The 17399-nt window shown below is 37.0% G+C and overlaps 1 protein-coding gene across 1 annotated transcript in view; it reads right to left on the bottom strand.

The window, feature by feature from the left end:
• The window catches only part of LOC121510533 (aminopeptidase O (putative)), a 162773-nt gene that overhangs the window by 72117 nt on the left and 73257 nt on the right, over positions 1-17399 (bottom strand). Inside the window, exon 12 of the mRNA XM_041788633.1 lies at positions 9875-9935. Within this exon, the coding sequence (XP_041644567.1) occupies positions 9875-9935 (61 nt within the window). The remainder of the gene's footprint in view (positions 1-9874; positions 9936-17399) is intronic.

Here is a 17399-nt window from a genome sequence, read left to right as displayed (position 1 = left end):
TCTCTTCAGCCTGCACCCCCGTCTGTGTAATGTCTCTCTAGTGGATCAATATTAGATATGCCGTGTAAAGGTTCAGGAGTTACACCTTTCACTCATAAACACACATGAGAAGCAGATAAGTCTTTCAGGTTAAAGGAGTAATTTGGGATGTGTCTGAGTCAGGCACTAGATCTCCCCTTGAGATCAATACAGTTAGGTCAGGATCTGAGCAAACTCACTTATATATTTTTCACTGAAATCTGAAATTCAACATTTCCCTTGATGATGGCAAATTTTTGGTTGTTTTCTCTAGATTGTAAATATTTTCTTCATTATTTCGGGACAAAACAAGCAGGTTGTCCTGATGTAACTTATGGATTTATCTCATTATCCCAACATGTCAAGGTTTTTATTTTAACAGCATTTTTATTGTGACAACAGGATCATTTTTCCAGCAATCTAGAAGCAAACAACAGTCTGGTCACTGCAGTGGCTACACAATGACATGCCATGCTGCCATTGCCAAATATAATGAGGCAAGTTAAGCCTATTTCCATTTGTTTTTTGCTTTTTGGGATAAATAAGAGGAAATCCAGAGAAAACAGATGGGAATCAGTTGTTATCACAGGGAAAAGGAGAAAATAAAATGGTACTCATCACAGAAAATAGTTTTAAATCCATCCCAACACTTGTAAAGAAACATTGCTAAAAATGTAATGTGTCAGCATTCGAATCACACATTTCCAGAGCAGATGAGAAAATAAGCCTAAAAATTGTGACAACTTTGTGGATTTTTTAGTTTATAATCTGTAACGCTGCAATCACAGCTGAGCTGCTGAGCTCAAAAAGTATTGTGGTTTGACAGCCAGCCTATTTATTCATCTCAGAGAGTTTGAGTTCCAGTAATTGGCACTTTCTTCCCTTTGTCTTATCAGCCAATTTAGCTCTTTTTAAGCTGTTCTAGTTTAAAACCAGGAGGTAAAACCCAAATTAAATTTCTGCCTGGAAGAACAGTAAATGTTCAGTTTTAGTTTAAATAACTATGATGTGTAAGTCTGTAATAAATGTTGGCCAAAAGATACATTATTGACTAAATCAAGTAGAAAAAGAGGAAAATTATCAACACTACTGTTATTCATAGCTATGCAAACTACAGTATATTTGAACATGTTCAACATGCTACATACGTTATATTTTTACAGATCTCTTTTATTCCAGCAAAGTTCAAATCTATACTCATGTTCAAAGTATAACTTACACAAGAACAGAATTTACAATATGAACCTAAAATCTGCCGCCAGGAGGCCCTCAATTAAAACAATAACAAAAGATGACGAATAGAGACATGCTGCTCAGCTCTGCCCATAATCTACTCCCAACTCCATGGCCTACTACTTGTTTTGAATTGCAGACTTCTTTAGCAAAAACTTCACCACATATGGTTAATTTACTAAAAACTGTTATTTTTTGTTTCATTGATGAATTTCACATATTGAGGGTGAAAAGCCGGCCTCCCTGGTTAATTCTGCAAGCTGCCTGTAAAGCCTTCTGGGATAGCTCATAGCAAGAACTACAGGGGCAACTTTTTAAGATTTATTTTGGGTATTTTATGCCTTGATTTATATAGGAGGACATGTGGGAAAAGAGCTGGACCAACATTAAACCTGGGCCTCTTGGGGACATACAGGGAATGACCTAAGTACATGGCCATCTCTTCCAGAGGAAGGGCTCTTTAAACAGCTTTTCTCCTTCTCCAGAATTATCATAGTCAGTCACAAGTAAGCAGCATGAATGAGCTACAGCAACAGAAAGGCAGCTTACAGTAGCAGTTCCTGCTTCATTATGTAGGAGACTTTCATGTTAAATTCAGCATTTTAACAGCAATGATAGAAATTTGTGCATGCCATGGTAATGCTGTCATGACAGCCCTCGCAACAAATCCATTACAGCAATAAAAATGAAGAATTTCTCTGGTTTTAAAAATTGTTGGAAATATTTGAAGTAAGAGCTAAACTTGACATATATATATATATATATATATATATATATATATATATATATATATATATATATATATATATGTTTAACAAATTTATTAGACCGCCACCCAAAGTAAGGTTTATGCCACGGCTGCCCTAAATTAACAGCATTGGTAATTCCAAAATCATTTTTTATGTTTCTGCAATGGTTAATACACCAATATGTAGAAGCTCTTTAACCCAAATGATATTTTTAATGCTAAAATATAATTATTATTGTTATCCATGAATTTTCACATTTACCGATTTACAAAAAAACTGAAAAAATAGTAAAGCACATTAATATTTCTTGATTAATATGTCAGATTATGGTTTTTTACTTGTATTCCTGAACAGAAAAGTTTGTTTTAGTGGTTGAATGTTATGCTTGATTAATTTCTGACTTCTCAGAGAAGCCCAGTGAGCGGGCTCAAATTTGGGTGAAAATAATCTGTTGAAAAATAACAAAGTCCACATCTTTAGTGGAGTAAAGGGTGGATGTGGCAAGTGAGGACATCTTAGGGTACTGTCAGGGCAGGTAGTGGGGTTGCCACAAGCCCCTGGTCATGCTGTGTATGTTCCGAGAGAGACTTTGCCATTCACTGGCAGGGAGGGAAAAGGCCTTGACAGAAGACATGCCAGCTTGACCTAGGCTACTGAGTGACACACGTGTGTCCCCGCCCACTCTCTAGCCTCCAGACACATTTGTCCCCATGTCTGATATATTATTGATCCATATTAACAAATAATTACTGATTTCACATGTCATTTCATGTTTTTTTAATGTATTTTGGACATGTAACTTGTATAATGCGTTTATTAATAGCTGCTCATTGTTTTCTGAATCTTTGTTTTTCTTGTATTGGCCATACACTACTGAAAAAAAAGGGTTTTCAATCCCTGGTCAAATAATCAAGTAAGGTAAAAGAAATTAGGAGTAGGTATCATGCCTGAAGCTGATGAATCCAGTGTAGTCTTTATTTAAACGCCATGATCATTCATCCCAAAGGGAGTGCTTACTCATCTAAACTCTGAGGTCTAAAATAGGCTGCCAGTGGCCTTCCCATTTCACATCTCCTACTCCGGGATCACTGAATGTCATTGTTTATTATTAGGCCAGGCCATTTCCTGCCTTTCTCCAATTCACACACACTGTGGAGCGATGGAAGGGAGGTCAAGAGGAGAGAGAGAAACTTTAAAAATGTGTTTGTGTCTTGTATACATAATAGATAAGCACTTGTATTTGTAAAATGCTTCAATCGATCTGGCTGATCTTATTAGCAGGTGACTGGCACATCAAACATTTTTAGAAAAAGCCTCGGCGAGGAAACACTTTAGCCAAAGCTATCATCACCCAATCAGGTGTGAGAAAGCAGCAGCCCCTGCACACAGCCCCTAGAGGCCCCTGAAAGGCTCCAGTTACATCATCACATAATCTGCAAGGTGAAGGTTCCCAGACAGCTACACAAAGACACACACAAACACGCACACACACAGTGGTAATTAAGATCAGTTACCATGGAGATGAGAGAATTGAAGAAGCTGTAAAAGTGGATTGACTGTGTGAGTGTGTATCTATTATCTCTCTGTGACTGTGGGTTTATTTTGGATTAAAGGGCAGAGACAGAGACGTTCACCTTGTTCTGATAGAGTAACAGTCCACTAACAAAGGTGATCTCTGTATTAAAAGAAGATTATTGTAGAGTTAACAGCACAATAAGCTCACTCATCAATGTTTTATGAACATACAGTGATAATTATCTATGGAATAAGGTGGATGGTATCACTCCAGTTCTGAGGCTCCCTTTCTCTCAGTGAATACATTTTAAAATACTTCTCCTGTGATCACACTGTTGGGAAAATTAGTGATCTTCTGATACATTATGAAGCACCCAGACCACTCAGATTACTAAGGAGAGGTTTTTTTTCTGTCCTCAGAGCCAGAACTAAACACGGTAAAGACGTTAAAGCTTTATATACTGTTTATTAGACAAAAAGAAAATGACCCTTACACTAAACTCCAGGCCCAATAAAACTAAAACTTATTTTCAAACTAGTCTTATAATACATTCTTTTATCAAGTTTCCTGAACGAAATCTATCTGTATATGCCAGTAATAAAAGTGCACTGTAAGGGTGTACAAATTTGGCAATACTTTCAGACTATAATAATATTTTAAAAAAATGTCTGTACTATCAGGGGTACCAAACACTTTCACCCTCAGTTGTAGTAAAAAAAAAAATAAAAAAAAAGTTACATTCATAGTGTTTGTGACCAAAAATTGCAGCATATCTAATTAGTAATAATAATAATAATATATATTAATATTTTTACCAACTTCTTTTGCATACACTTTTAATCAAATTAGACCTGATCATAGATATAAAATGTGAATTAATTTGGAGGAATTTAACCCTTCACTGCCAGTTGAAGTGCAAAACCCTGGTTTTTGTAATGTTGAAAAAAAAATACACAAATTGACAATTTTATATATTGCATGCAACTTTGACTTCCTTGAAGGGGATTATCAAAGCCTTGAATATGTTAGAGAAACAATTTTGTTTTTTATGCATTTTCATTAATATTATTATTAAAATTTATTTTAAGATTTTAATAAATTATTACACTCAGGGTGTTCATGGCCACAAATGGATGCCATACAAAAATAGAAATAAAATTATAATTTTTTTAAAATCCACTTTTCTGCATTAATTTTCAATCAAGATCAGACCTGATCATAAAAATCAAATACTTATCAATTTTAATTAAACCCTGATTTTTGAAATGCAAAACAAGGGTTAAGGGTCAGAGAGGAAGGCTACGGCCACTAACTAAAGCTAGAGTGGTCCTTAGTGGCGGGAGGTTCATTAAAGAGCATTACTGACAGGGATTTCAAGCCCGTTTTTTGGTTAATGTTGATATTTATTTTTTAGAAGTAATTCAAATAAATTTGTTTGGAATACATTTAAATTCAAATCACTTTTGTATTTTTTTTCTTTTTAATAAAAGGAGCTGAGTGGTTTATTACAGCCTCATGTAACCTCACACATTATACCAACAACAATAATAATTGTTAAAAAAAAAAAAAAAATATATATATATATATATATATATATATATATACCAGAATCAGTATCCGTATCGGCACATATCTATTGGAATCAGATCGTAACTGAAAAAAAATTGGATCGGTGCATCCCTATAAATGATACTCATCCCCATTCTTACTCTCCAAAATTTCTGACTCTATCCTTTGTCCTCTCTGATCAAAGGTATAAAAGCCCCAAATAAAAAGCTGTGAAAAAGAGGGAAAAAAAACATGGATATTCAGTTATATTTTTAACACAAAGTAGCTGCAAAAGAGATGCAGAGGTGGTCCATTTAAAGACATAAATGAATTCAAATGTTGACATTTCTCAAATCCCTTCAGTGTCTAATAAAAAGGCCAAAGTCTAGACTGCAAAAACACTCTTGGTCTTGGTAGCAAAAAGTTGCCAATGAATTTCCTCAGGTTAGAAAACAATTGGGACTTTTCTTGCAACTTGTGCTCATAAAAAATAACTTTCTCAACATTGACAATGCAGGACTTTGTTTTTTTTTTGCAATGGTGGTAAACCATGTACCAAACTGTTTTTATTTTAGTTGTATGATATTGAAGTTTAAGTGTGGTATCAGGACAGTAGGGTTGTCTTAATATTACATTATTATTCAATAATATTCTTATTGTATTTTAGCTTCTGTTTTGACAGTTTTTTTCTTTCTTATATTTTCTAATCTTGATCATTTTTAGGATTTTTATGGGCTTCTTTACATGACTGTTTCAAAATGATCTTAAAATGTGTTCATGTTCCTTTTGTCATAATGTTCTAATGTTTCTTAGAGTGCTCTGATTTGCCTTGTTGCTGAACTGTGTGATATATGTTAACTCTCCTTGCTCCGGCTTGCCCCAAGTTAATCATCAAATGTCACCATGACATATTTTAGTAAATGTGTCTTTAAAATCGTTCCCTCTGTCAGGGAAAGCTATCACTGTCTGGCAGTTTTAAAATGCCCACAAGCTAACAGTCACACATCATTAAAGATGTAGGATTTACATACTTACAGCCATCTACTTCTAATAAGAGACATCATTTTTGTTTTATTGGCATCATTACGCTGCTATTTACAGCTGTAAAATACTGAGACGATTGCGTTACAGCTCCTTTGATCTAAAAGCAAAAGCAAAAGCAGGACTCCTACAACACAAAAGACATTTTGTACATGAGGTTGTATTAAACACTGCAGGGTTTTGTACTGGATCTGAACACAATGTCTTAACCTTAGTTGAAGTTAAGGTGATTTAACAGTATTTAAAACCATTCTGGTTCTCTTTATTTAATTGTCAATTACCAACAGTAATGAATATTATCAGCATGCAGCTCTCTCATCCAGGGCAAAGCAAGCAAGATAGCTTAACATAATAAAAAAATAAACGGCACACAAATGCATAGTAAAATCAGGGCGAATATTACAGCTCTGTACATTTTCTACACTGCAATTCTTTTTTGGCACTACTGCGGTGCACACTCTAGCTGATGGTGCTATTCGAATACTTGTGATAACATCACAACAGCTATGCTCAGTATTTATGCTGTACAATTTCCTGGCCAAAGTCCACCATGGAAACTGTGGCGTATGCTCAGAACACCTCATCCAGTCTGGGTCAGGCTAAGGCTGATACATGCAAGAGGGAATCCATCTCCAACCACACTGTCTGGGTGTGACAGTCCAACTGTCAAAAATTTGATTCAATACAATTTCAAATATGTTTACATGCCTTTTAAAGGCCGTTTATAATAATTAATTGATCTAAACTGATTGTCCTGTTGATACGTGAGCTCTAAATGATGGAGTCTTCACAGAAATCACCTGTTGGTAATGAGTGAAATCGAACATATAGCATAATTTCAGGCAGGCTATGGAGTAGAGTGCTCACACTGCCTTATGCTCTAGTCTGGCAAAGCTCTGCAGCTCTCTCTGCAAGCTGCTGTTGCAATCCTCCTCCACCCCAGCGCCTCGTTCATTCTGCTTCTGACTTCATCGGTGTCATTCTGTTGTCATCGACGCCTGCTCTGCTCTGGGGTTTTCTGTTGCTTCTCTCCCTGACTTATGCTTTCCTTATCAGCATATGAAGAGCAGGAGCATGTGCTGTACCTGCTCACTGCCTTTCAGGTAGGCTCATGGAAGGGCAGGGGGATCCCAGAATAGCCACACCGTCAAACATGAGTAAAAGCAATAAGTGCTAAATAATATCTGCTAATAAATATTTATAGCTGCAAATCATATGTGTTTCTTTACAAAGTGGTCCTGACTGAACTGATGGTTTTCCATAGAGTCAGGCCGATCTTAAACGACAGAATCATTCACCATCATTTTGAGTTTGAGGCTCTTCTGTAGGTTGTATGTAGAACACACTGGGTCAAATGCAATAGGCCAAAAGAACTTCTCTGTCCTCTATGCAGTATCTGTGCTTTATCTGCAAATGTAAATGCATGTACTCTAGATATCAAGGACTATTTTCTGGACTTTTTAACTTTATGGATAGGACAGATGAAGAGAGACAGGAAATATGTAAAGGCATCAAAGGTCCAAGGCTGGGAACTGAACATAAGGCAGATGCTCAGAAGATCTTAGCTTCTTTATAGGGAGCATCTGCTCCACTGTCTGAGCTCAAATGATGCCCTGTGGAGACTGAATTATGTTTTTTTTTTTTTTTTTGGTGTTCTCTGTATATAAGTCTGCATACATGTGTTTACTGCACATATAACATGTATAGTAAACAAATGTGAATGGTTTGTTTCTCTGTGCATATTTGGGTTTCTTCTAATCTTGTGCCAATGCTGAAACAGTACGCAAGAAGGAATGGAAAAACAAGAACACTTAGGTAAAGGTGATGATTTTTCTTATAAAATTTAAAAAAGAAGTGCACCGGTAGCAAAGTGGTTATTCCTGTATGTCCCTTGTACAGTTGCTGTTGGACTTGAAACAGTTGGTCCAGGTTTAAATCCAGCCTGTGGCTTGTTTCCTGCATGCCATTCTGAGCTTTCTCCCCAGTGTTTCTGACTCTTTCCACAATCCTGTCCTCTAATAACAGCTTTAAAAGGCAAAAGGATAAAACAAAAAAAACAAAAAAAAAAAACAAAAACAAAAAAAAAAGAACTGGCCAAAGGGGCAAAAATGACACTGACAGAATACAAATGGTAGCTGTAGTTCATACACAAAAAAGGTGTAGTGTGCAGTAACCAACCTATAAATTATTACATGATCCATATAAAGAAGTGAATATAGGTGGTTGCTGTCTAGATATACACTTTATGGACAAAAGTATTTGGCTGCCTTACCATCACACCGACAGGAACTCTAATGATATTTATATACATGTACTTCAACATGGCGTTGCCCCCTTCTTTTGCAGCTTCCACTTTTCTTGCAAGGCTTTCCACTGGATTTTGGAGTGTTTCTGTCATTTATTCTGAGAGCATTTATGAGGTCAGACACTGATGCTGGATGAAAAAGCCAATTCCCGGTCCCATTTCATCCCAAAGGTGCTTGATGGGGTTAAGGTCAGGGCTCTGTGTTGGCCAGTCAAGTTCTTTCACACTGAACTCATCAAACCAAGTCTTATTTCTTTGCTTTTTGCACTGGGGAACAATCATGTTGGAACAGAAAAGGACCTTCCCCAAACTGTGGCCACAAAGTTGGAAGCATAGCATTGTACAAAATGTCTTGGCATGCTGAAGCATTAAGACTGGCCTTCACTGGAGATAAGGGGCCTTTCCCAAACTCTGAAAAACAGCCCAAGACCATTACATCTCCTGCACCAAACTCACAGTCGGAATAATGCAAGTCAGACAGGTAACGTTCTCCTGGCATCCACTGAGCTGACTTGCCCATCTGACTGCCAAACAGAGAAATGTGAGGCTTGAATGCAGCTGTTTAGCCATGAAAACCCACTCAATAAAGCTCCTGCCACACATGTTTTGTGTTTACATTAATGCCAGTCGAAGTTCAGAACTCTTCAGCTATGGAATCAACAGAGCTTTGTTAACTTTTATGCACCATGCACCTTAGCAGTTGTTGACCCTTCTCTCTGATTTTATGTGGTCCTCGGCTTTTTAGCTGAGTTGCTGTTCCATCCACTTTCTAATAATATAACTAACAGCTGGCTGTGGAATATCCAGCAGGGATAAAATTTCACAAACTGTCTTACTGCAAAGGTGGCATCCATCACAGTACCACGCTTGAAGTCTCTGAGCTCGCTGAGCTCACAAATGTTTGAAAACAGAGACCGCATGGCTATTTGATTGTAAACACCTGTGGCAATGGGTCTGATTGAAACACCTGCATTCATTAATCAACAGGTGTAGCCAAATACTTTTGTCCATACAATGTATTTTAAAATGTTGGACTACAAAGATGCACCCTGAGCAGGTTCAAATGAGGACTGGAAGATCTAATCACCACAATAACATGAAACTAGTCTAGTAAGAACATGTCTGAGAACTTATCAGCCTATGCATGCATGCATGCACCATGTGCAGAAGAGCCAAACACAAACTGATTTGACTCTCAGCGCCTCAACTCCAAAACAACAGCTGTGCGTCAGTTTTATGCTCTTATCTACAGTATACCTCTTCTAATTTAATGCATGAAAACACAATACTTTTGACTCTAAGTGCTTAACCCTTAGAATACATTGCAAAATCAATGGCACTGATAGCACTGTGTTTTGATAGTTCGGCATTTATAGTCATCATTTATCCAATATGTTGCATAAAAACAACATTATTAAACTCCATATAGTAAAAACATTAGAAAGCAAGCAAGGCTTTTCATACCTTTGGAATCCCTGGTCGATCGAGCCAGTCAGCGTAAATAGCACCAAGGGTGAGGCCTTTTCTGTAACACAATAGCACAAGTGTTAGTATTATTCCTATTATTATAGCAATGACTGTTATTGCCCAAGACACCCTATGAAAACATGGCTCCGGGAAAATTGTTCAGGTCACAGTGGAGTAGAGGTTTAGGCCAACACCTTAAACAAAAACAAGGGGCACACCCATCTTCCAATGCAAGAACAAGCAAACAGACATGTACTGACAATGAATTGGATTTATACAAATGCAGAGTGTGAACATGTGCAGCTAACACACACATACATTTACAAAGCAACAAAGCGTGTGTGCTTAAAGGAAAATTCCACACTTGGCTAGTCTAAGGCTATTACTGTTTATTAATCTGTGGTGTTTGGCACATTAAAGGCGGTAATGAAACACTGTAATTTACATTTTTGTGTTCCCATTTTCTCTCACTTACTCTTTTCTATCCGGAGCTCATTTAGAGCTTTCATGCATTCATCAAAACTATTTTTAAAGGACCTTGCTCCAATCAGAAAATGCAGATAAGGGAACCTCAAGTGAACGCACATTTGCATCAGGTGATTACACAACTCTGCCATGGCTTAAACATGTTGTATTTTTGTACCTTAGTTTTATGGACACACATTTAATCACTTAAATATCATTTGGTCATCTATGATGAACCAATGCACACTGTTTTAAATGTTAAATCTGTAAAATATAGCTACCTTTTGTAAGTTTACTCAACAGTTACACAATTTCATGCTTTATCATGTTCATAACAGTGTCTTTTGCAGCCATTACCACAACTCATTTATGTTATATAGGATTTTGTATTTTGTTTCATTGGTTTTATGACTTTAATGCCTAAAGACAGGGGACAATGTTAACCTGAGTTGAATTCCTGAATGTGCTATCTTGTCTTAGAGTCAAAAAATGACCCACCCTAGTTTATCACAGATCTCTTGATAGTTTTGGTCATGATTTTTTTTAATCAGTGTGTGGCAGCTGTGGCTCAGTTGAGCTGGCTGTCTCTTAAACAGAAGGTTGGTTCAGTTTCAGTTGCATGTTCTCCTTGCATTTAATAAATTTACAAAAATGTCTAAAATTCAGTTTTGACTTTGTCATGATGGAGTACTGAGTGTAGATTAATGAGAATAAAATCCCCTTTTTTTAACTACAGCATGACCCTGCAACATAACAAAACTGAAAAAGGGAAGAGGGTCTGAATACTTTCTAAATGCACTGTGACCCAAATCTTTTCAACTGCTACAGGTGGATATGTAGGGATGAGATTAGCTCATAATGGTGGAAATTCAAATAACAGCCTTTCCCATCAGTGGAGTGCAGAGTGAATGGGTATGAATGTGTAGGTGTGGCCTTTGGTGTAAAAAGCACTCTGAGTAGAAGCAATTCAAGCTCAAGTCCATCCAGTCTATCATTTTGTTCAATTCTTAACAAATGTTTAGACACCATGCAGGTGAGAGCAATGGTTAAAAAGGACTGATTGTTTAGTATATAAATTATTTCAGTAAGTAAATCTTGCAATTAAAAGTCATGTTTACAATAATACAATAACTAGCGATAATGATTAGTGTAAACAAACTTTTATTTGATAAAGAAATCACTTCTGATTTGTATTGTTACTCAAAAAATAAATGGTTTCCTGTGATTATATGTAGTTTTGCTGCACTGTGAAGGAGAAAAGTCTTATATTCAATAAGAATTTGATGAATCATTCTGTCTTCATGCAAAGTAAATTCATGGTTTAAATTTTCAATAAAGATGCTTTCTTTTATAGGAGTTAAATGAAGGTAGGTCACCCTTTGAAAAAGAGGAGTATGTAAAAAAATTAAGACAACTCAAGGGATAAACAAACAAACTGTTTGGCCCACTGAGAGGGACGAGCAGGTAAGTCATATTAAAGACCCCACTCCAGGGCCACCCAGCGGGACTTCGTGGTTATTGAATAAACATGAAACACTTAGTCAAAAATATGTAATTTATTCAGACATAAAGATTTAATTTTGTGCAGCATGTATTTGAATAATTTTAACACATTTTAATGTAATTATCAATTCACTAACTATTCACACATAACTCCCTTGTTCTAGGACTTCCTAATCCCAATTTATCATAATCTACAAAGAATCTAAACTGTTTTCAACTTGTCTTCACAGCATTAGAAAAAAAATAAACTTTTAAATTGATATTTTTACAGTTCAATATTTCTCACATGGTTTGCCTTTATGAGCTGATTTCTACCTTTAGACTTGTTATGTAAGTCAGTCAACCTATTGTATAACTTGACATGCCAGATGGATTTGTTTCACACATCCACCTGGAAAACCTCTCATATACAGCGTTTGGGAAAGGGCAGAGGCTTTGAAAAAAAACTCAGAGGGTGACCGGATGTAGTTCTGTCTGTCACATCTTTAAGAGCCAATCAGAACAACAAAACACGTAACGTAGCCGCTACCGAGGAGTAAATCCATTGAGAACTGCATAGCGTGAACCATGGCTTGTAGAGATGTAAGTACACAACTTCTGTTGTTTATTAAAAGAAAACAACTCAATACTGTTCTTTGTTCTTCTTTTAACGAAGAAATGTCGACAAGTTCTGATAAAACTGAACAGCATCCATGCTAAGCTCTTGCGCCATAACTGCACCGGCCTCTGTTCACTGCTTGCACACGTCACGACTCTGCTGCGCCTGAAAATACCATCCCTCGACGCTGATTGGTCCTGTCACTTTGTAACTGATGAGGGCTTTGCAAGATGGATTCACCAGTGAGAAACACGGGAACGGCGTTTCCATCTGCTTTGCAAGGTTACCTAGTGTAACCATGATGTTCATTTTCTTTTCAGCACTGCCCATTTTTGATTTCCTTTCTTGTTCTAATGAAAAGCTCAAAGCTTTACATGTATATTTTTGGAGACTACTTCACTACTTTCATGGCCTTGATAGAGGTCTCTATTATGTGTCGATGTCTCATAGGTACACATTTCAATGTACAGTAACTGTGCAATATGAATACTTAGTGATGCCTCTGCTTCCTTGCTTTAACTGCCCTTTTCATGTGTCTTAAATACTGGAAGAATTAGATACTGTGTATGAATTATGCATTCACTGCTATAATTGTTTATTTAAAAAATCTGCCTGGAGAATGCCACTCTACAACCTCCCAGTGGGTTTTTAGGCATTTCTCTCTCTCTCTCTCACACATTTTTAAATAATCTTGTATATTTTACAGCAAAATATGAATGAATGACTTGCCAGATTATTAGCAAATAGAGAGCCAGTAGAGATGTCAGTCAAAACTGAAGATCCGAGGCACTCTGGTGTAATTAAAAAATTCCTTACTGAACAGGGATGTCTACGTGTTTTGACTCCAACACGTCTTCATCAAGACATAATAGATGGATAAAGAACATGTGTTAAAAATAAGAGTGAGGTGGGTCACAGCTACGATGAAAACACACAAGGCTTGGATATTATCAACAAATCTCTAGTATCAAAATTAGATTTGCGCATATTAAGTAAAATCATGATAAACAACTTAATAAACAGTTTATACAATGGTCTCATAGTGAGAAGATGTTAAATGGATGTTGATTTTAGCAACAATATGTTTTTCTTGTGGGTCTTGGAGGGAGGGGGCTCAGCTTCTCTTCAATACAAAAGGGGGGGCTCAGAGGAAACCACATCTAAATATAGTAACATGTCTCTAGACCAGGTGTAACTTGGAAGAATAAAAAATAAAAGGCTCATATTTGGCGCAATATTTATTCTGCCATAAATCAAACATTTTTACCTTTTGCTACAGCACTACCACGCAGTAATCCACCAATTTATTACATGTTGGGGCTTTTTGAGGAGCTTAGACCTTAATGTTGGAGTCTTCCTGGCATTTTTGGACAGTCAGAATCTCCCCTGACGCTTATTTTAATTGACTCTTGGCCCCTTATTAGTAGTTTTAGACAAACACTTACAGGCCACTTTATTAGGTATACCTGTTCAATTGCTTGTTTGCACAAATAGCTAATCAGCCAATTACATGGTAGCAACTCAATGCATTTAGGTATGTAGACGTGTTCAAGACAACTTGCTGAAGTTCAAACCGAGCACCAGAATGGGGAATAAAGAGGATCTAAGAGACTTTAAATGTGGCACTGTTGTTGGTGATGGTCTGATCTGAGTATTTCAGCAACTGCTGATCTGTTGGGATTTTCACACACAATCATCTCTAGAGTTTACAGAGAATGGTCAGAAAAAAGGGCAACTATCCTTTAAGCGGCAGTTGTGTGAACAAAAATGCCTTGTTGATAAAAGCGGTTAGAGGAGAATGGCAGGTGACATGCACAACATGGCAGACCTTAAAGCAGACGGGCTACAGCAGCAGAAGACCACACCAAGTGCCACTTCTGTCTGCTAAGAACAGTAAACTGAGGCCACATTCACATAAGCTCACCAAAATTTTACAATAGAAGATTGGAAAAACGTTGACTGGCTGGATGAGTCTCGATTTCAGCTGCGACATTGAAATGGTGGGGTCAGAATTTGGCATTTACAACATGAAAGCATTGGTCCAGCCTGCTTTGTATCAACAGTTCAGGCTGTTGGTGGTGTAATGGTGTGGAGGATGTTTTCTTGGCACACTTTGGGCGCCTTAGTACTAACTGAGCACTGTTTAAACACCACAGCCTCCCTGAGTATTGTTGCTGACCATAGTGTATCCATCTTATGATGGGATAATGCAAATCACAAGGATCGAATCATCTCAAACTGGTTTCTTAAACATGTCAGCAAGTTCACTGTACTCCAATGGCCTCCACAGTCACCAGATCTCAATCCAACAGAGCACCTTTGAGATGTAGTGAGAGAGGAGATTCACATCGCTGTTGTGAAGCTGACAAATCTGCAGCAACTGCTTGGTGTTATCATTTCAATATGGACCAAAATCTCTGAGAAATGTTTCTAACATCTTGTTGAAACTATGCAATGAAAAATTAAGGCAGTTCTGAAGGCAAAAGTGGGTCCAACCTGGCACAAGCAAGGCGTACCAAATAAAGTTGCTGTATATCTCATTATTTGATGCACACCTATCCAAGGTTATAATAGTTTGGGATTTTTCATTAGTTTTTATTTTCATTTTGTTTTTTATTTTATTTATTTATTTAACCTTTATTTAACCAGATAATTCCCATTAAGATCGAGATCTCTTTTACAAGGGCGACCTGGCCAAGAGGTCAGCAGCACACGTCATAATAAATAATACATTTCAGTATCAGATCGCAACGATAAGTTAAAAACAAACAGTACTATAGAAAGTGCATAGGTATTTGCAGATAAAGTACTGGAAAATGACTCAGAAACAAATCTATAAACACAGGCACTGTTCTGGGTCTAACGGTGTCTGTCGTTTAAGACCGAACAAAATGCTCCAAGTGAAATGAGTTCAGACAATTTCAAGTCAGTCCGGAGAGAGTTCCATGCCGAAGGGGCAGCAAAAGTGAACGCTTTTTTCCGCAATTCAGTTCTGACACAAGGAACGAGCAGATGTAAAATGCTGCTAGAGCGCAAGGCATGATGGCTTTCAGTTCTTTGAAGAAGAGTACATAAATAAGAAGGAGCTAAGCCAAGGAGAGCCTTATAAATTAGAGTCACTTTTTAAAAATTTTTTGTTTTAAATTTCAGTTTAGTTTTTGTTAGTTTAGTCTAGTTTTGATTTTGCAAAAATGCATAGTTTAAGTTTAGCTTTTATTAGTTTTAGTTTTATTGGCAATATGGGGAACTTGTCAGGGGCGAGACGTAAAAAGGCTCTTCACTTTTCTCTTTATTTATTCAATTTTTATGTTTGCATACAACTCAAGACCCAAAATTACCACTGTATAACAGTTTCCAATCAAAATCAGGAGATTTTACACTCTACCAGCTTGGGTGTCCATGTCAGTCATAATGCTGCTGTCAAAGACTAAAACTAAGGAGATTTTTTTTCTCTAATTTTATTTTATTTTAGTTAGTTTTGTCAGAACAGAATTAAGTTTCAGTTAATTTTCATTTTTTTTGGAAAGCTTAGTTTTTATTTAGTTTAAGTCGACTAAAATGATTTTCACATTTGAGTTTTAGTTATTTAGTTAGTTTTAGTAAACTATAATAACCTTGAACCTATCTTGAGGCTCCAGGCATTTGCCTCCCTTTGTCTCCTGATAAAACTGCCTACAGTGATGTGCACTCTATTGAAAAGTACTTGTTAGACAAAGTTTGACTTCTGTAATGGCCATTTAAGGACGCGTCAATTTCAACTTGTCAAACTCGGCTCTTGGCTCAATTTGCATCAGTGAAATTTCACCTCTTAATGTCTTGAGCTGAAGGCTGATTTTAAAATGCCAAATTTGTGAATGTCAGCGTCAGATTTCATGAAAAGCTATCTAACATGAAGTTGAGAAATATAACTTTGGAAAAGAGCGTTTCAAACTCATCCTGAGCACTGCTGTAAACAAAGGTCAAGGCTGCGCTCCTTGCTTCCACACACCAGTCGTCTACTGCATCATTTCCTTTTGTATATAAACTTCAACTGTGGCATCTGGTGAGCGGACTTTCAGTAAACTGAAGCCTATAAAAATCTGTTTTTAGTGTATAGTGTAATAGAAGAGGTATCAGTCCACATAAAGCAGCAGTTTGTACAGAATGTGGATGCTAAGAACTTCATCACTGAGCTCACCGCATGGAAATTTCCACTCTTGGCAAGTGGAGGTGAATCAAAGACAGTATATAAAGACTGAACATCTGCCACACCAACAATGAGAAACCATACAGTATGATTTGGGATTACAGGGGGATATTTTCTGTGAGGAAAACAACAGGCTAATTCAGTTAATACACCTGTTTAATACTGCGTCAAATAAGACTATACAGATTTAAGCTTTATGTCTCACGAGAGCAGAGAAGACAAGTTTTTTCATGTTGAGCTTGGTAACTGTTGAGGACACTGTAAGATAAAGACAGTCTGTGCTTCCAGGAAAGCAGCGGCTTCTTATTAATGAAAATCAATGAATGCATTGATTTTTTAAATGTTTGTTAATCATTGTTATGTTTAGCATTACAAATATTATATTCCTCATTTAGTCCAAGGAATAGGAAACTGGCATTACAGCGCCCTTGACCCACAGCCCCGTTTGAGTGCTTTTTCTCGCTCCTCTAGCAGGTTGTTTACTGAAAGAGGCATCAGATCCAAATATTGACTGTCCCCAACTCCCTCTGTTTAATTCAATCAATCTCTGCTAGAGCAGCAGCACACTCCACATGACAGAAAAAGGCAAAAAAAAAGGGCACGTTTAGAGCAAACAAATGGGTGCTGAAGAAGAGAGGGATGACAAAAGATGAGAAAAAAGGAGTAAAAGACAGACAGGGAGAATGAGAGGGACAGATAGACAGGGAGAAGAAGAGGTTAATGAGGCAATCAGGAGACATAGAGAGCTGAATGATTAAGCGAGCACAGAC

This window comes from Cheilinus undulatus, linkage group 5, assembly GCF_018320785.1.
Source record: "Cheilinus undulatus linkage group 5, ASM1832078v1, whole genome shotgun sequence".
NCBI lineage: Eukaryota > Metazoa > Chordata > Actinopteri > Labriformes > Labridae > Cheilinus > Cheilinus undulatus.
Note: the sequence above shows the minus strand (reverse complement) of the source record. Positions and strands in the feature narration are given on the sequence as shown.